Source organism: Melopsittacus undulatus, chromosome 4, assembly GCF_012275295.1.
Source record: "Melopsittacus undulatus isolate bMelUnd1 chromosome 4, bMelUnd1.mat.Z, whole genome shotgun sequence".
Lineage (NCBI taxonomy): Eukaryota > Metazoa > Chordata > Aves > Psittaciformes > Psittaculidae > Melopsittacus > Melopsittacus undulatus.
This window is the reverse complement of record NC_047530.1, coordinates 36,362,627-36,383,307: the sequence shown is the minus strand read 5'-3', so window position 1 is coordinate 36,383,307 and position 20,681 is coordinate 36,362,627. Positions and strand designations below refer to the sequence as shown.

The window sequence follows — 20,681 nt, the reverse complement described above, 5'->3', positions numbered from 1 at the left end:
TCGGTAATCAAAAAGGTCAGGTTGGACGGGAATTTGAACAACGTGGTGTAGTGGAAGGTGTCTGTGCCCATGGCAGGGGGGTTGGAACCGGATGATCTTTAAGGTCCCTGCCAACCCAAATCTGTGATTCTGTGGTATCTATGGAAAACTGCCTGAAGTAACTGATTTCCATCAAAAAAAAGTCATTACTGTTTCTTAGCACACAGATGTTAATTTTTCTTGTTGCTTAACTGTACCACACATTATATACATTACTGAAACACCCCAATAAACACCACGGCTGTATCCCAAGCTCAGAGGTCTGCTGGGAAGATGAAGGCACCTGCAGTGGCTATTTCACACCATTAATAAAAGGTAGCACTGTCCCTTACCGTGACACTCATAGTTTTTCTAACCAAGATGAAAACGTCAGAAATAACATATCTGGAGCTGCAATAACTTCTCTGTTGTAAAGAAGTACTAGGAACATTAGTCTTCAGTAAGCGATTCATTTTCTTCAGAGATCGTCATTTCAATATTTGGTTTTCAAAGGCCAGCAGCACAACCACAGATGGGAAAGTTGAACAATGGAGAATGTTCACTTGAGAACACGGGATCTGACATTTGCAGGAGATGGCAGGAGCTGAGGAACAGTTGATAATTTTATGGGAGTATTTGTGTGGTACTGTAGATAAAATTGGTGAGATAACACTACTTTTCAAATTGGAAAAATGAAGCTCGACCTTTTTCAATTACTATTCTGGTATTCTACAACTGGTCCAGATTTCTTAGTCCCGTTTCTGTGAGATTTTGCCATCTCGATTACTATTATTATTATTATCCAGGTACTCCCCTCTCAGTGGAGATAAATCCTTAGCAGAACTTACGAACCGGTTCAACAAAGCCCTGTTAGCTCTTATCCCACTACCTCGGGAAGACACTTTATTGCTCAGAGCATGAAGCAGCAGGCAGGGTTCCTTACAGTGTGAAGAAGTTTAAAGAGCTGTTCAGCATGATATGATCCTGTTTTAAAAGTAACTTACCCATCAGAATTTATTTGCTGTGCATCATAACTGTTTCTGTACAAACATGTCCTTCCAAGCAGCAAAGACAGCTTGTCAGTTTTAGAATGAAGGGGTTTGCAGAAACATATGAAAAACCTCAGACATGTTCTGCTAAGGTTTTATCTCCACTGCGAGGGGAATACCTGGATAATAATAATAGCAATCGAGATGGCAAAATCTCACAGAAATGGGATTAAGGAATCTGGACCAGTTGTAGAAAACCAGAATAGTAATTGAAAAAGGTCAAGCTTCATCTTTCCAATTTGAAAAGTAACGTTATCTCACCAATTTTATCTACAGTACTACACAAATACTTCCATAAAATTATCACAGTAGCAGCTACAATCCAGTTTACCCACCCCACCGTGCTGCCTTTACTACACTTAAAAATGCAGGGCAGTAACTGTCACAGCAAGTTTCTTCCTAAGTTTTTACTGAGCATCTAAAGAAATTACACCACCTAGAGGCAGTGTGCCATTCTGCCTCTTACAGAACCATTATTCAAGCATGAATTTGGATGAGGGTAGGAACACTTTAAAGTTATTTAAACTAAATCGTAGCAACTATCTGCCCTTGTTCAAAGATCTCATTCATGGTAATCAGAGTTAAGGCAATATATTGATTATATTATTAAGACAAGGAAAAAGAAGCCCACACTGGAAAGTAAGAAGTGACAAGGCATCTACGTGGTTAATTATAATTAAGAAACACCACCATGAGATTCCAGTTACGTATGTACAGCAACTACCTTACAGATTATAGAAGATTATGCAAATAACATATATTGAGGGGGAAATAAAAGACCAAGCAGCTGGTATAGGTGAGAAAACCCAAGAGCATAAAGCTCTGCAGTAGATCAGACCAGAGCTGCAATGGGAGCTGGAAGACAGCAGCATGCCCTCCTCTCTGCTTGCCTCACCTGCATGACAGCTGTAAGAACAGCATCCCCAAGTAACCAAGAAAGACCAATTACAATTACATCTCATTACAATTCCAACAGAACATCCTGGTGCAGCTTATGCAAAGATTGTAAAATGTGTGTGACTTGAAAGCTCAGGGAAAAGATACCTCAGGAATATCAGCCCTGAAAGGAAATTAAGTTACAGGAAACCACAGCAGTGAGACAGAGCAACATGAGCATGGGTTTGTCGTTACCTTTTCTGAGTAACATGCCCCCAAAGGAAGTTATTCAACCTGCACATTTTATTACAAAAGCTGAAATAACCGTCAGATGGGTCCTTCTGGACATGGCAGCTTTTTCCAAACATGAGCTAAATGAATGATCCTTGTAGCAAAGGTCACTGGAACACACCTGGAGATCACAGGTCCTCTGGAAGGCTGTGTCAGCAAGCTGGAAGTGCACAAGCTAATGCCGTAAGGTGATAAACCCCACTGACCTCTCGTAACAGAAGGAGCAACCAGGCATCTGTAACAACCGTTTTGGAGAAATTTTGAGTCACTTCAGCGGCAGCTGAAACAGAGCAACTCCTTGTCCCTGCCAGTGCAAAGCAAAGCAGGCTTCCTTCAAACACCGCTGGGCAAATGCAGGTGTTTTAGTGTTACAGCAAAAGCTTGGGCTCACACATTTCCAGTTAATAAAAAGGTCCAAGAAATGCCAACAGGCAGTTTTTCCCTTAAATCCTCTGCTCCTTCCACCTTCCTCAGGGAAGGGCAGCCCTGCCCAAGCCACCACACTGCCAGCAGCAGTAGTCTAGGGAAGGAATAACAGAATAAGCACATGCCTGACAAGTTTTCCAGGTGAAGAGGCAGTAGACAAAACTCCCAACCCTGAACTCCTGCAGTCTTCACCAGACCCTGCATTTTTCTCTTGTGAAAAACATAGCCATTTCAGGTTTGTGCTCTTTCCTTCCCAACAAGCCACCTTCAGCATGTGGGAAGTTCATTTCCCAGAGACTTTGTTCACTAAAGGCAAGGCCTTCCCAGGCAGCTGAAAGACAAGTACAGCAGAGGGATACAGGTAAAGATGAGAGAGACAGAAACACATCCCAAGAACTGGCAGGGGTGAGAAGCCACACTGCTTTTTGAAACCTCTGCTGTAAGACCCTGTGCAATGCACGGGCAGGAATCCCCCTCATGGTCTCACCAGCCAGTTGCCAAACTAGTTTGAGTTGTAAGTCCCTGATGTGCCAGTCAGGAAACGACACAGGTGGTGGGCTATTTCTCACATACCTGAGCAGCTTCTAAGAAATGAGCAACAGTCTGTGTAAAATGCTTATCCCCTCACGCATGCACACAGACAGCTGCAGCAGGTACTTTGTACAGGGTACAGCCTATGCTGGCATAGGGTAATACACACAGATAAGCCTTACTCAGGAATGCTCACTCGTGGTATTAAGTAGTGTGATAATTACATGATTAGTCACATTGGTAAGTAGGTGGAAGAGGCTGGAAACGTCTGATGCAGTTTGCTACAGGCAGTTATAGATTTAGCAGTGATGCATCTGTCACACACAAAGATGGGCTCAGACCCAAGTATCTGCAACAGCTCAACTTTAACCTACTTGTGAAATGGAACCAAGACACCAGCTCTGCATGCAGAGTACTGTAAAACAGCCCAGACACACCACAAACCTACCGCATGACAACAGCTGTATGATTTCACATGCTCATTCATTCGTGAAAGAACTTGCAAAGGCTAATCCAAAGATCTGGGAATTTCCCTTCTTTAAATCCTCCCTGATAATACTAACAAGTTATGTATCACTCGTGCCCAGAGTCCTGTTATGTGGCATGTTACTTGGCTACTGCATGAACAAAGGCTCACAGGCTCAGCAGAGATCTGACAGCAGTTCAGTAAGCATTTAGCCACTCTCTTCAGTGAGGATCTGCCCTTCACACATGCCTAACTCATCTTTGCAACAACTTAAAATTCCCATTAAAGCACAAACCCGACAGTTGTCTTAATGAGCTAAATTTTACATAGGAGCTGATGGAGAAATCCAGAATCTGTGCTATAGAGCACCAGCCCTGTTTCACTGTAAGCCTCTAAATTCCTCCACATAGAGGTATGTAACTACCAGGAGGGGCAAAGAAAGGCAACAAATGGTAACCTGAAACACCTCCTCTGCTGTGCTGGTCCCACTCAGCAGAGAAGCTGGAACAGCCAGTACATTTCCAAAGCCTGGAATTCTCAAGCTCCCTTGAAATTTGTGGCTGCAGAAACCCAAAGGCTTGCGAGGGTGGGCTGCATACTGCAACAAGTCAGCTTGCATAGGAACGTGCACAAAGAGAACAGACACACAGACAACCGAGGCGGGTTGGTTCTCCCAAAACAAACTTTATTTGAGAAAATTGACAAAAATCCCCCAACCATTACAGTCATTACAGGTAAATCCACACCAGCCCCCTCACCTGCTCCCCAGTAACCACACCAGTACAGTGGAGATCAAAACGTAACACCAGGACAATGATAGTGTAACAGTCACCTGGGGAACTTAAGGCCTCGCCACCATTTTTAAGATAAAGATATCTTTGCATTCAGATAAGGACAGGGAGAGCATATCAAAACAGTAAGACTGGAAAGTCCCTTTCTTGTACTGTCCTTTCAAGTTATATAAAACCAAAAGCAAAACCTTAACAGATCTCAGGCTTCAAACTGTAGGACCTAAAACTACCTTCAAGTGACTTCTGTAATTCACTCTGGTGGCATTGCTGCTGTTGTGCACTGTAACAGCTTTCAAAACGTTCAAGGATTAAATGGATGCAAGGGCAGAGGAGTGGGCTTGGGTTCTTAATATGGCTTTATCAGAAAAGAAACAAATTAAAAGCAATCTAAGCACTTGCCAGTGGAACTAAACTCCAGGAACTTGGCAATGGCAAAGGGGAGGCAAAGTACTGATGTATTTAGATGACAACAGGTCATCTTTCCATCCTCTTTCCCATTGCCACCTGGGCAACCGTTTCCTTCCCAGCAATAGATCAGATTCAGATCTGAAATTATAAAACCTGCTATTTTTCAAAATGATAGGCTGGGTCCAGGGCCATGACAACCCCTTCTCCAGCCAGAGGTGTCTTAGGCACAGGACACCACAATGCTGTGCTGCTGAACCACTTGCTCTGAAGCAATGCAAAGGTGACAGAATTTCAATCACTGCCTAAAAACTGCAGCACATCAGTCCTGGAAGTGAACCTGCCTGTTTCTTCCCAATCTGGCTTATTCAACATTATGCCATTTGAACAGCTGAGATCCAAAAACAAGCTGCTTGCTCTCTCTGTAGTACCGCATAGGAGAATTATAGAATTAGAACAATTCTGTCAAGGGCACAGTTCATACTCCCCTCAGACACAGAATTAACTTATTCCTACCCTGTGCTGCTTCTTTGAGTTCATCCACATTCTTCTGTCTCCTCTGCCAACTTGCAAAGCACCTTGCACCCTCAGACCTCAACGCAGGGTACAGGCCCTCATGTTTCATATGAGCAGCATCCCGCCTTGCTTTGAGGTCTCAGAAAATGAGATTCAGCCAGCTGCCTGCTGGATGAACGCTACCCAGTTAGATGGGAAAAGTCTCCTGTTCATTGAAAGACCATGTTTCCTAGCATAACCTGCTCCTATTTGCTCTGTGACTGTATCTGACTGAGGCCTCCTGTCTGCACAAAATGCTATCCCTGACCAAGGCTTTCAGGAAAGCTGCTGTATCATTTCAGACCAAGAGAGGCAAATCAAAGACAAATATGTGGAGCAAGGGCAGGACCAAGGCTGTACAGCATATTTGAGCAAAGAAGGCTTCTCCTTTTCCCAGTCAGACTTGCTCCCAAGCCCTCCTTCGAAGGCTCCCCTTCCTCCAGGCTGAACCACTGTAACTCAACTGCCCTGACCTGTCAGCACAAAGACACCAGCTCCCACAGGGAGAAACACAGAGGTCCACAACAGGAACCAAACCTTGGACCTCCCTCTATCCTCAGGCCCCGCAGGAATGATGAATCCTATTGCTTTGCACTCACCTCCATCTGCACAAGGCTTAGATCCCAGCCAGTCGGAACAAGGGATCCCCCACTCTGCCCATGCTAGCTGCGTGACACCTAAAGAGCTCAGCAGGGTCAAGTGGCTCAGAATAACACTACAGTCACAGAGAGATGGGAGACATCATCAAGCCAAGATTACAAAAGGAGAACAGACAGCGCAAAAAGCTTGCTGCAGCTGTCATGGAAACATCAGTTTTTTATTATTTAATTGCTGCCCCAGGAATACCCGAACCCATCACAACCTCCCCCACCCTCAACATCCAACAGGATTTCACAAGTCCCCCATTGCCTCCAATGTTTAGGCTCCCCTCCCCCTTAGGGTCCAAGTTCCTGCAGAAAAACTCCGATCAGTGGGTATCGTCTGTGGTATGGCTCCAGGGGCCATAGCTGTGTCCCAGCGGTGTCCAGCTGGGTCTGAGAGGAGGGGGAGGAGGACTTGCTCCTTTACTCAATCAGTTTCTTGGCCTTGAAGAAGCGGCGCAGGTAGAAAACTTGCCAGGTGGCCAGTCCAATGAGACAGCACATGGAGAAAATGCTGAAGTACAGAACCCGGGTGTTCGTCGACTCTGAAACAGACAACAAACCATTAATGGGAGTCTGACATTGCAGGATGCACCTCCAGAGGGCAAAGCTCCCAGGATTTCCTCTTCCCATCTGTCAAAGGCAAGATATGAGGTAACAGCCTCAAGCTGCAGGAGGGGAGGTTCAGATTGGACATTGGGAAAAATTTATTCAGAGAGGGTATCTGGGCATTAGCACAGGCTGTCCAGGGCAGTGGTGGAATCACCATCCCTGGAAGTGTTCAATGCAGATAAGGCCCTTAGTTACATGGCTACTGGTGGACTTGGCAGTGATGGGGTAAAGGCTGGACTATGATTCTAGATCACACAGCATGAAGGCAAGGGCACTGAAGCACTAGCAATACTTGAGAATAAAAGCAGAGGAAACAAAAAGAGGATAACAAGGTAAAACTGAGGTTAACAGGCAACATTAAATGGCATGGAGTAATTCACGTTAAGAATGGAGACAGAAAGAAATTATTTCTAGAGGCACAACACACAAGACTCAGTAACTGCTTCAGAAGGAGAAATAACAGCAGGTTTCCCTTACTAGGGAACAGAACAAGCAATAACCATTATAATTGCTTCATCTTCAAATTTTGTCCTAAAAATACATTCAGTAGAAGTAAGGGGTCTGAGAGCTCCATGCCTCTGAAGGGGCACACAGTCTCTTACCATTTGTATCCCTCATCTCCTCTTCTCGTTTCTTCATGTAAGCAAAGTCATTAACGATAGACTCTGAAAGATCTTCCAGGCGCCTCAATTCTACTTCCAGAGGCTTCAACTTCTCCACTTTAGCAATCTAGAAAACAGAAGAGTCAGGCAATCATTGAGCCAAAACCAAAAGCTCCCACATGGGTTTTTACTGCCAGTTTGAACCACTCCTCCTCACACAGTACAGATCTGGGGCATCCTTCCCCTAGGGAAACACCTCTACAAGCCAGAAACTACCATTGCATAAAACACTGTCACTTCTCCCACCTGTTCTCTGAAACACACTTTCCTACTACTCCTCCTACACAACAGAGGAGCACAGTATGCACACAAGCACATTTCTTCCTTATTCGGCCTAATGTTAGCTTATTCACAGTTGGCTTCTGAGGAGTGGGTAGAAGAGCTTGCCACATGACTAAAGCTCCAGTGAATACAAGTCAGAGACTGAGATACAGGTGACTAACTTACATACGCATATGACATTGTTCTATAGGCACACAGGGTATTAGCACCGAGACTCACTTTGCTAACTGTTGCCATATGCCCCAGAAAGTCTGATTCCCAGTGGCAGTTGTTTGATTACACCCACAAAAGCTCAGGGCTTTTATCACTTAGACTGATAACCTCAAGGGCAGCATATCCTCTTGGTAGGTTCCACACAGCTACGAGGTGCTCCATATGCCTCAAGCCACCAGGTGACGCTGCTGGAATACTTATGGGACAGGCCCCCGTTGAGCCAGCCTCAAGTTAAAAATACATTTCCCTCCTAAAAACGGGTTTTATAGGACACCATTTTTGTGCAGAATATGCAATCCACAGTCCTACTAGTCACAGACTTGTATCCAAAAGGAAAAATCCAGAGGAAATTAAATTAGAAGGCACAGTCTACAACAGCAACTATTGAAAGCTGAACGTGTCTCTTCCCCAGCCCTGGCTGTAACCTTACTACACATTTCGTAAAATCTGTGACAACAACGTTACTCAAAGGAAGCTAACTTGCAATTTCTGCCACTGCTACAGCGTAGAGTTTGGATAACTCTGGTTCTTGGGTAGAATTTGTCACCATTACCAACATGTGACAAGCCCCCACCATGAAGGTCAGATGCTGTGTCCCTAAGTAACACAGCAGAAGAAAGATGCACTACAGAAAACACATGGAGCACATGCAGCTCACCACCAGTCCCACAGCCACACAGGATTCCTCAGACATAAGCCGCAGGATGGCAACCCTTACTGGTCCATACTGACAGGCAGGCAACAGGGTGCTCACTGTGCAGACATCCCCAAAACATCACTTCCAGAGGAGGCTGCCTGGGCATCAGAGCCCATCTGAAGAGATGCTCATGACCAGTGCTAGCTCATTAGCCATTTCACTGAAGGGTCTTCACGACACACATATCCTGCAAGCTGCAGGCCATCAAGCAGTCACCTGAGGATTTTTGTGCTGAGACGAGCTGTATGTCAGCTCTACCAGCACAGCAGTGTCAGTTCAGAGTGTGTTTGTGAGGAGGAGTAGGAAACAAAGTTAAACCCCTCCTGTTTTCTAGCCAACAGGTTGCACTAAGTAAGCCCTGTGGTCTGGACACCTATCTGCCACAGAGCTTTGCTGCCAGCAGTGTAAGCATGCCTATGGCCCTGACTGCGGATACAGCTAGAACAAGAGGTCTGTAACAAACACAAGGTCTCAGGCAGCTATACTGACAAGTTAACCCCCACTCACTGGCTCCATTATCTTCCTGGAGGGCACTTTTCCACATTCACAGAAAGTTACAAGGTTACACTGAGAAAAAACAAGGCTTGTCTGCTCTATCCTGCATTCCTTCAGCTGCTCTGAATAGGTATGAAACATCTGATGGCTATTTTTAGTCCTGCGTGTACTTCAAGTCACATCTGGAATCTCTTTCATCACTAGTGAAACCAATAGGCACAACTGCTCCAAGGGATTTTGTAAAAAACCCACCAAGCATCTGTGATGGCAGAATACCATCATCCTAGAAGGAACATCTGGACCACCAGAACAACTGAGACAACAATGCCACTAAAATTCTAAGGGGCAACTCAAAAGATCTGTCAAAGCCTAACTCTTCCAAGCTAAAGTCAATAGTCAAGAATTGACAAGGAGTAGCTGATCTGGAAAGGAATCTAGATCATTAAACCTTCTTTGTGCCTTCTGAAAAGTCTTTTCCTTAATTTCATTTCCACTTACTGAATGGATGAAGCCATGCCCTACCCCAGAGAACCAAGGTATGTCACTGCCATGCAGTTAGGTTTTCTAACCCAGCTCACTCTCCCAGTTGCTTTGCTCAAGAATGTCTGGATCTTACGAAGTCAGACTTGAACACCAGCCCTCTTCTCACTGCACATATCCATGCACAAGCAAGACAGTATTGGTGACCCTCATTCAACTCCTTGCAGCAACTCAACAAGAACTAGGTGGGAAAGACAGGTCACTGGTTCCTTACAACAGATGAGTATCACAAGCAAAAGGCTAAAAAATGCAGCAATACTGGGAAAGACAAACCAAGCAACAGTCCTCTACTCCAAGGCCTTAGAGCAACCTGTCAAGTCAAAACCCATGAATACTACAGCAACCTTGGGAGAGAGAGGATGAAAAGGAGAAAACACACCACAAAACAGTGTGGCTAAACATCCACAGCAGCTGTATAAACACTAACCCAGTCTGAGACATGCTGCTCAACAAGGCTTAACAGTCTTCCACTCTGAGAGGTCCTCACAAGCCAAGGATGCTTGCCAGTACTGCCGAGATCTGCATTTGGTATCAGGTGGGACTGAAAGTCTAAGTTCTTTTTGTACATGGAGCTTTTCCATTGATCTCACTACGGTGACAAGCATAACAGATAATTACTTTTATTCCAAGAAGTATTATCAGTGCAACCAGTAAGTATGTACATAAATGAGCATAAGAGAACCTTTCTACATAGGGACAATGCTTCTAGGTAGCACTGCCATAACATAACTCAGAGTATGCTGTGGGATTGTATTTAAAGAGATTCTTTACCTGTAGTCATCATAATCCAGTTATGCTGTTAGGGGTCATCCCATGAGATTTAAACATCTTGTAATCCTGCAGTAGCTGATGGCCAGACAGCTGGACCAAGGATTGCTCTGCTTTGCCCTGACCCCAACCGCTGCTTTACTCTCCATGTAGGATGTGCTCTAGACTGACTTAGGCAACAATTGCTTTGCACCTCCCTGACCCCAAGCACTTTCTTACTCTCCACAAAGGATGTGCTCTAGAGTGACGTAAGCCACACAGGACCAGCTAGCCCAAAGCTCAAAAGCTTGTAAGAAGTCCAGCATGATCATCTCAGAAATTCTTTCTCCAGCTGACACCATACACAGCCTCCTCTGCCACCCAGTGCCCTCCTCAAGGCATCTCCTACACTATTGTGTGCAGTGGACCCAGCAGTCATTTGGAGGAATCTTTCTCCACTGACAGCTCTCATTTCCTCAGGCACAAACTCTGTGCTGTGGATCGACTGACCCCAAGTTCTAGTGAGCCAAAAGCATTAGTAGCAGCTATCAGAATTCGCCATCTAAACCAGCCAGGACTGTCCCAGCCACAAAGCAACTGCTATTCCACACAGCTGGCTTTTGAGTCTAAGAAAGGCATGTCCTCCTAGGACAGAAATATTTAGGCTTTATGCATATTTGCAATGTCATGTTTTCAAACCAAATACTCATTTTACACCAGTTACTACTCTGGCAAAAACCACTACACTGATACAGTTACACATATGCCAGTTCTTAGCAACGCACAAGTGCCATTTCAGGGCTGTTAAGCCAGTACACCTTACAGGTGTAAGGAAGAACAAGAACAATATAACCTGACCTTTAGGATGGTCTGATATTAACCCAAAATGCCCCCACTGCTGGGCATTTTAGATCTCTGTCTCTTTTTGCTTCTAATGCCTATGCCCAGAAGCTGGGTCACTCTGTTCTAGCAAAGAAATTCACACATTAGGCTCCAGTCCCCAGAGTACAGAATTCATTTTAGTTGATGTCTGCCCTTTTTTTTTGTTCTCCCCTAACATACAAAGCTTCACTGGAATTGTACGTTGCAAGCTGGCTTTCATCACCACTGGGAAAACAGCTTCCCATCATGAGCCCCAGATCCACAAATGGCATCACGTGAGTGCTGGGAAAAGGGAGCCTGCAGTGCAGGCAGCCAGGGGACATACCTCCTCGTAGTTCTTTGCTTCAACTCCATGCTTCATATCCAGAATCACGAGCTGGTCCGGCATCCTCCCTGTTCCTGGAAACATAATGAAAGGATTCATTGTGTGAAGCATTCAGCCTGCCAGGAAATCACCAGCTCTCCCCACCACTAAGGAAGAATTCACAACATCACTCCCCTCCCTCCATGTCTGCAGCTAAGTGCGGAGGCAGCACAGTACAGCCTAAAAATACAGAGACTTCACAATAAATCCTGGCTGAAGGAGAGCCTCACAAAGATAATGAGAACAAGCTGTAACTAAAAGTGCTAAGTGTGTACAGGATGCAAATCACTGCAAAAATTGCAGAGATTAGAAGATGAATACCAGCTGCTACAAACAGCCTGGCAAAGGACAAGTCACCAGAGCGACAAATATTCAATTGGGAAGCCCGCGTTCCTCCTAGCAGGAAGTACACCAGCAACTTGTCAAGGTTACTGGGGTTGTAAAATGGTTTTACATTCAAAGGAGCAGAAGCTAAATGCTCCAATTGAGGAATACGGCACATGGGGACTACTGAACCTCAGATGCTGCAGTATCTGCAGAAACAAAAGCAATCTCTTTACCAACACATCTTTTCAGGAAAAGAACAGCCCAGAAGTCTGAGACCCACACTGCTAGTGCAAACCCTGAGATGGAAAGAGGCTTCTGAAGCTGAGAAAGCATCACTTCAGAGAACTGTCAGCTGGAGCTGCATGAACAGCAAGGAGGATAGGGCTGCAGTCAGCAGCACAGTAGGTATCTTTTAAGGCTGTAGCCTCCAAGCCAGGGACAGCTAGAGCTAATAGCTTCTTTTAACTACAAATTGTCACATCTGAGAACATTCACAAGAGGGGAAAAAATATATATCTATATTTAGGCTAAGCGTATGATATACCCTAAAGAATGCAGCATGTCAGCAGAGCTGAGTACAATATGCTACTGTACCACCCACCAAGGAAATATCTGTACATAACACATTCCGAAACCCCTGCATATTGGGACATACAGCTGTCCTCAGCTGGCTGCCAGCAAACACAAGGTCTGAATTCACTTATACCACGAATTTCAAAGTCTTCATCCAGGAGCATGTTCAATACTCACACTTTGCCTTAGGAGGCTGCCAGGTGGGCATTCCCTCAGTCCACAAACAAATTCAATGTACAGGTTACACTGGGTCACTCCAATCAGAACAAGGAAGATACTCCAGATCTTCAAAACAATATCCCCAAATTTTTTCTCTACCCACCAAACAGCTCTTCAACACATCAGAGCAGAATCACCACCACCTTCTACTGCTAGGAGAACATGGAATAACCTACTGACAAGATGGTCCATATCAACTGCAAAATGTTTCTTCAGGGATAGAGGAGCTCAAAATTCAAATCCAGGTATGTAACAGCCCAGTGGGAAAATTAGGATTAGGATGGATTTTTTTGTTTTCTTATAAAAGTCTGGTTACTGTGAAAATAAACTAAAATCCCAGCACTGTTCTTCAACAGACAGGCTGTGTACAACCACCCAATGTTCCTTTCTGCAACCACAAGTTCTGGCCACTTAGGCCATACATACACCATCATGCCTAAAGGCTGGCAGGTAGGACAGACAACAGTAGCTGCAGAAGAAAATTCAAAGCACACAGTTTAGTGAGGGGGTTGTTTAAATTGCAGCACCCTGGGGGGAAAGCTGGAGCTTTGAGAAAGAGATGAGAAAAATGAAAAAGTTAGTGGACAGGCATACAGAACTGGAAGGATTAATTCATCAGGCTGGAAGAGAGAGCTGCCAAGCAGCAGCAAGAAAGTCAAAACCTTATAGCTGCCGCTGGGTGCAAAGGGATGGAAAGCAGACATTCTGCAAGAGGTTAACATTGGCAGGGACTGGCCTGCAAAAAATCAAGCTGCTCTTCTACAAGGTTACTAAGCCCAAGGCACTAGGCAGCTCTCTTCACACTTATCAAATCCTCAGTTAACTCCCTGCTTTTCGTGCAGCCTTGGCTCTCCAGAGCAGACTGGATCAACAGCAAAGAGAAGAACAGTTAAGTCCCAGAGATGTTGAACTAAACTGATTCCTGCATCCCCCAGGTGGTCTTCAAGAGGTCATTTCACATGAGGACAGAACTGTTTCCTCGGATTAGAGGAGCTCCTAGTCTGCAAAGCTGTTGGAAAACCAGGATAGTTGAACTGCCAGGTGGACCATTCAACCAGAAGAAAATGAGCCATAACACTCTGGGAAGTCTGGGAAGAGAAGGATTACAGAAGGGTCAAAGAGGTAAAGATCTGCACACAGGAAAAGTCCTTCAGGGGAGCATGTAGTAAGGCCAGGCTGTTCATCTCCAAGGTTAGCATACGGTGCGAAAGTAAGTATGCCTGGGAACAGAACACTGATCAGGAAGACAGGACCCTTCCACCCTGGAAGAGGGTAAAGAAGCCTGTTGTGCTGATGCTCACAGCTCCAAGAAGCACCCTACTCCACTCTGACAAGGTAGACCTTTCAAACAGTCCTTCAAAATAGTCCTTCTCACTTCCACTTCCTCGTTTTTGTGGTTAAGGATTGAGAAATCCCAGCTGCTTAGATCCTTCTGGTCCCAACGGCTCTGGGCTTCCTCTACCAACAGTTTTTCCTCTTCCAGCACTCCACCAACATCCTCCTTGACTGCTGCGCTACAAGTCCTGACCACTTTCTTGATAAGACTAGAAAAAAAAAAAAGGAAAATCCAACCCTTTAAAGAGAAACACAGGGATAAAACAGCACTTGGTCAGTTCCCCATTCCCATGCTGACCTTACAGAGGAAACAAGACACTTCTTGTGATGTGTGATGTGGCTACTTCCTACAGCCTACCTTAATCAAGTCCTGCAGGTGATTAAGACTTACAGTGCCACCTCCCTTACCTAAATACTTCCTTGATTTTCAGCAGAGGGATGGGAAATCTGGAGAGACTCCCTATACGGCATCTCTCTTTGGCAATGAGTTTAGGGCATCTGGGTCCAAAAAGAAACTGGCAGCTTGGAAGCTCCTAAAGAGAAGCCTCCAGAACAGGATGCAGCTGTTCAACTGAACAGCTCTAGATTTTGGCACCTCAACATCCCACTGGTCATCAGGTAGAAACTGCATTTAGAAATATGTTATCCTCATCAATAACGAAAGTTTTAAAACAAACTTGCAACAGTACAAAGGAGACAGGGAATAAACATTTGCCACAATCAAAATAACTATAAGGGACTCAGTCTAGGCAAGAAACCTCTAGTCACAAGCACTGAAATAAAGAGTCTAGACACAACTAAAGAAAGAAGCCTTTCCCACTTTGCTGTGTGATCACATGGAAGCTATGAAAGGGTTTGTGGAACTGTCTGGAGACTTCCCAAATATCCAGGTGTTGGACAGTAAATAGCATGAGTTACTCCCAGATGACTCACTAGTGCCTACATGTCTCGATGTGTTAAAGAGCATTTGGAAAGCCCTACCTTTGAAGCAAAATCCTAAGTATTTTATTTGTCTTACTTGTAGAATAATATAGAAGAGGTGTTATAAGCAAGAGCCTTCCTAATTCCAGCAAAGATAGCTTTCTCTTTCTGGAAAGTTCTCTTCAACTTACAAACTATTTGCATCTTGTACATGGAGCAGAACAACAAAACAGAGACTGTCTTTCAACAGGTATGAGGAATGCTGCTAGTAACTGCTCTGGGATCTTTAGGATAAGAACTAAGAAAAACCAGGTCCAGGGAGCAGAACTCTGACAGTGACTGTAAAAAGATATGATCATCTATAAACCTGCACATGTTCACACCACCACAAATGAGACTGGAGCCCATGTGTTTGCCGTTTCCAGCATATCTGTCCTGAGGTTGAGGCCCAGCCACTCAAAAGCAGCACATGCGTCACTCACAGGAAATGAGCCTCGATGCTCATTAGGCAACAATCCCTAAGCACAAATGCAAGGCTGACATCCTGCTTATTTCCCCTTCCCTTTATCGACCACTTAGAGAGCAGTTGTGGGTGCAAACCAAGGCCACATTCTCTGTACACACACCCCCAACCCCAGAAAACAGTTGCTAGCCTAACACAGGATTCCTGCCAAGTATACACTATGGAGAGATCACATTCCACCAAATGGGGAGTGACAAATCAGCTGGCGAAAAAAGAGTATCCTGGCTTGACTGCAAGATGGGCAGAAGCATGAAAAGGGCAAACAAGGTTTGGTTTGCTCGCAGGTATTGCCATTCATTGCAACTGAGATGACCTTGCAGGAGGAGCACATGATTCACCTTGCAAAAACCCAAGCACTCTATGTGACAGCCACAGAGGATTACTTCAGACACAACACTGACAGTAGATATTCTGCAGTGAAACTGCTCACAGCCTCCTGAAGATCAGTTTTAAAAGTCAACCAGTGTTCTGCGGACCACACTTGGGATCACTTTACTCATACCCCTAAATCCACATATCTAGGTGATCAGAAGCTAGAAGCAGCCAACAGACCTTCCACCTCACTTACCCACAGGAAGCTTGCTCTCAAAGCAGGCCTCAAACATATCATAGTCTTCAGTGGTGAATGCAAACTTGCCCTTAGTGGCATCCTCCTTGGCATACAGGATGTGCCCAGCTGAGTCTGTTATCTGCAAGAGAGACAATGAGGGTAAGAAACACAGTGCTTCACTGCTTCAGGCTCACGCTGCCTGTGCGGGAAGAGTTCTCCTACCCTTCCCTTTGGATCTGCTGCTTTCTCCTTTCAACATTTTGCCTCCTTCCTTGCAACCGTATCAATTCCTCCCCTCCTCATCCCCACTCCAGGAGCTGGCAACGTCAGAGTGCCTCTAAAGGAATTATTGACTCTCATACAAAAAACAAAACAACCCACTAAAAAGCAATCAACCAACCAACCAAAAAACATAAAACACCCAAAACCCACACTAATTCCTCTTCCTCCCGTAACCCTTGAACAGAGACCACATTTAGGAGCTCTCACTGAACCACACTGTTACTCACTGCCTTCATTTTACAAGCAAAATTCATAAATTTCCATAGCAACAGAGATATGGAAAAGCCTTATGGGACAAAAAAAAGACTAATTCCCCTGAAGATGAAATGGAGAAAGGCACATCTATTCTCTAGAAATGAGGCATCAGTGTGGCCCTGAGTTATACAGGGAAAGGTTTGGGTGCCAAGGTCTATAGAAGTGGCCACTTCAGAGAACAATTCAGACTACCCAGAGAGAATAATAACTGCTTTGTGCTAAGTCTGTGAGATTACCAAGAATAGACAAAAACTGCAGAGGGTCTACAAAAATGCTTCACCGAAAGGACAAATGTTTCATGGTGCACACTTTGTGCTCAATTAAAGCTCTGTCCAATTGAAATGCTCTGACCATGGAGAGGGGTAAAAAGTGACGGTATTACAATACTGCATGAAAATCAATAGCGCGTGTTCCACTGTAATGCAGTTCTCCTCAACTTTATGTTTCTACAAGCATGTTTGAAATAACATGGATGAAGTTACTACGGGTCTTTGAGATCTTAGAAGTGAAGAGACTAAAAAGCTTGGGAATGTTAAAGGTACAAAAGATGGAAGTACACAAACTTATTTGTGGTATGGAGAAGGTAAGTAAGACATTCTCATTTATTCAATCTTGCAACAGAAAAATAGCCCTGTTTCCTTGCACAAAGACCATACAAAAGGGTTATGTACACAAAATAATTCTAAGGAAACACTTTATTTTTATTAGAATATGAAATTAACTCCCTGCCATGGAATACCACCTGATGCCAGTAGTCTGCTGGACTGGGAACAAGTACAGACTATCACATGGATAATAAGAGTGGCTGCATTAAGCAGGAAAAATAAAGTATATATATCCTTGTGCCTCAGGATATAAACCATAGCAGGCAAGACTAGGAACAAGCTTCCTCTAGATGTAGATTATCCCATAATTGTCTGATGCAGGATTTGCTGTAGCTGCCCCTGCACCATATGGTATTTGCCAGCATCTGAGAACAACAAGGAGCACCGTTCTCCTCCCGCACTGCAGTTTCTGCTCAGAGCTCTGCCTCTGTTCAAGTGGTGAGCAGATGAAAGCATGCTGCACCGTCAGGCACAGGCAGCTCTGCTGCCATCCCCCTGCCACAAGCAACCAGACACAAGCCACCTCCTGTCTGGAAGCCACCAGACTGTTGGAGGCACACAGCTCAAGTGGGCAGGCCCCACTGGAGTACAGGACTGTCCACATTTGACCACACAGACAAGGAGCAAAAGCATGTGTTCTGACCGCCATATGGCACACACCATTTAATGGGGCATTCCCGATTAACTGAGACATTAGCTTCATGAGTATCACACCATATCATCTGCACACTGGGTTCTCCATCCCAAGAACTGGTCATAAGAACACAATGAAGAAAGCTCTCAAATGTCGTTATTATTTTGAGCACCATTCCCTTAGGGCTTTGTAGACACCAGAGCTAATCTTTAGCTAGAGAATATTAAGTAGCTTGATCCATTTTTGCTCTTTGCGGCTCTAGCAATAGCCTGCTCATAAACAGGATTCTGGACAGTAAAAGCTCTGCTATCTGCTTTCATCAAAACTGAATAGTATTACCAAAATCAGCCAAAACCATGGCCCATTCAGGCGGTCCTGCGGGGGAGGGAGATGCTGTGAATAGCCTGGCCAGAACACTTGTGGGGGAGTTGACCTGAAAGGGATTTTTTATGCTATTCTAACGTTATTTACAGTAACACAGTCCCCTACAGACAGGGCATTGTTTGCCCTTGACAAACAGCCTGACAGTTCCCCAAAGCACCCGCCTGGACAATGGGGCAGGGGCACGTGGCAGGGCCAAGCGGGACCTCTGCCGCCCTGACACCATCCCTCAGCAGCCAGCTGGCAGGGCCTGTGGATTCCTCCAACACAGAGGGTGCCACTGTTAGCACAGGGTGTTGCACGCACACAGCTGAGCTCACTGGCAGGAACCGAACCGAGCCCAGCCAGAACTACCAGCCTCCTACGTTTGGTGTCTCGATGCAGGGGGCTGAAGCAGGTCGTGCGGTGCAGAAGGAGAGACAACCTGCAGTCATGATGCCCTGAACTAACCTGCCCCACACAGGCACAGACAGGAAGCACACACCTAGCAGATGGGTTACAGCACTTGAAACAAACCGAGCAAGCTGGGATGCCACAGCACAGCTGAACAGTAAGAAGAAAAGCAAGACTGCATAAATTACTGTTTATCCTTTGTAGCCTTCCAAACTAGTACAAGATTTCCTTTTAATTTATTTTTACTTTCAGATAGAATACAGAGCTTCTATGAGCAATCCTACCTGGATACCAGCTTCAGCAGCAAAACCAGATTAAAACCCAAGAGTGGGATTCCTTGCTTCACCACCTCCCTAGACAAGTCCTGCCATAAAAGTGAGTTTTTGGATGAGACTGTGGGATGGGCTGATCTAAGAGGGGACAACCAATGAACCAGAAAGTGTGATCACCAGGTGGTAAGAAGCAGTTGCGAACGCAACACTTGATCTGAAATACGTGCACATTATCACGCAAATACTATAGAAATGTGTTAAAGCAGTAGCGCTGCTTGGTTCTGCCTATATAGAGGCAAGTTTCCTCTTACAAATTATGTAAGAGCAGCAGAACAAGGTTTTTTAAGAAGCAAGACTGCAGAAACGGCCTTTTCTAGCCATTCCCAAGCACAACTGCCAATAACACAAGGCCTTCAGGTGTCTGTAGGCTGATGCTGGAAGGCCAACTTGAGTTCAGATCCCAATAACACTGAGTTTAGAGACTCCTGATACTATTTTATCTCTATATGCTTACTTTGGAAGCCTTTGGGAGCTTAGAGAGAAATAAAAAGCCCTTACTCAGCTAGGTGGGGAATTTGAAGACAGCCGGGGGAAAGCAAACTGTGGACAGGATTAAAGTGAAGCTGTCAAAGTTTTAAAAGCTGCTTGTCACATAAGTGTATTAGTCACATATATTCTGCTGCCTTCCACCTATATGCCCTAAAGATCCCTTAAGATCATTTTCTTCCCTGCAGCAAACACCTGCCTCCATAAAATCCATGTGAGACGTGATAAATTAGATGGAAACATCCATTTTGTGTAACAAAACCTGCTTTCTAATCCCCCACCTTGCCCTATCCCTGCAGCAGGCTGCTCCATCCCTTAAAGCCACGTCACCATAACTTCCTTCTCCTCACACCCTGCCAGCAGCTTATCGCCGCGGTGCGGACTGCCAGATGCCGTAGCATCCGAACTGTGAACGGATGCCACCAGATCTTTGGGGTTAAAAACACAGGTTTTGGCTCAACCCAAACTCCTGCCTCACTCCCTGCTACCCCATACCCCGGCGGCAGAGCCCCGGGGGAGCAGGGGGGAACCAGCGCAAGGCGAGTCCTGCCCCATCTCTCCCCGCAGGTCAGGCGCACCACGAACCCACGCGTGGCACGTGTCACGCGTGAAGAACGTCACCCTTCCCCACGCCCCGCCCCTGCACGACCGGGGGGGCGGGGACACGCCGCCCGCCACGGCCTACCCGCACCCGCCGCCTCCCCCCGCCTGTCCGGGAGCCGCTTGCGGTCGCACCTTGAGGTTGGCGGAAGGTCCGGTGGAGGAGCCCGGCGGGGCGCCGATCTCGTACTCGCCCGTGACCAGCGTGTCGCGGTGGATCTCCTCTCGCAGGCACTTCCGCGCCTTGCCCGGTAGCTGGAAGGAGATGGGCCGCGCCGGGCCCACCACCACCGCCAGCAACAGCAGCAGCGCCGGGAGCGGGGCCTGCCCGAGGCGGGGGCGGCCGGGAAGCGGCAGCGGCATGGCGGCGGCTCCGGGTGCGGCGGGCCGGGCCTCCGCCTCCGGCACACGTGACCAGCGCCGCGGAGCGCGTCACGGCGGGGGTGGGACTGGGGCTGCGCGAGGCGCGTGGCGTGCGCGCGGATGGGGGGTGAGAGGCGCTCCTCCGGGGTGCGGGTGGCGGGGGGGGGTGCTGCGGTGGGGCTGTTTAATTGTGGAATAAGTTATTAATGGGATGAATCCGTTAACACCGGGGGTAATGATGAATAGTGGTTGCTTTCATTTCATTGGTGTAGTGGGAGCTGTCCCTGTCTCAGGCACAACCTGTCACAGGGTTGGAGCTGGGTGAGCTTTAAAAAGCCCCTTCCAACCCAAACCGTTCT

General features: G+C 46.1%; 1 protein-coding gene across 1 annotated transcript; it reads right to left on the bottom strand.

Moving 5' to 3' along the window:
- Window positions 1–4,323: 4,323 nt before the first annotated feature.
- TMED10 (transmembrane p24 trafficking protein 10) lies at window positions 4,324–20,369 on the bottom strand. The gene is made up of 5 exons (XM_005148895.3): window positions 20,095–20,369; window positions 16,010–16,130; window positions 11,505–11,578; window positions 7,264–7,390; window positions 4,324–6,594 (listed from the first exon to the last, which is right to left on the bottom strand). The coding sequence occupies exons 1-5, from the start codon at window positions 20,320–20,322 to the stop codon at window positions 6,473–6,475; spliced, it is 672 nt and encodes a 223-aa protein (XP_005148952.2). The 5' UTR covers window positions 20,323–20,369; the 3' UTR covers window positions 4,324–6,472.
- Window positions 20,370–20,681: the final 312 nt, after the last annotated feature.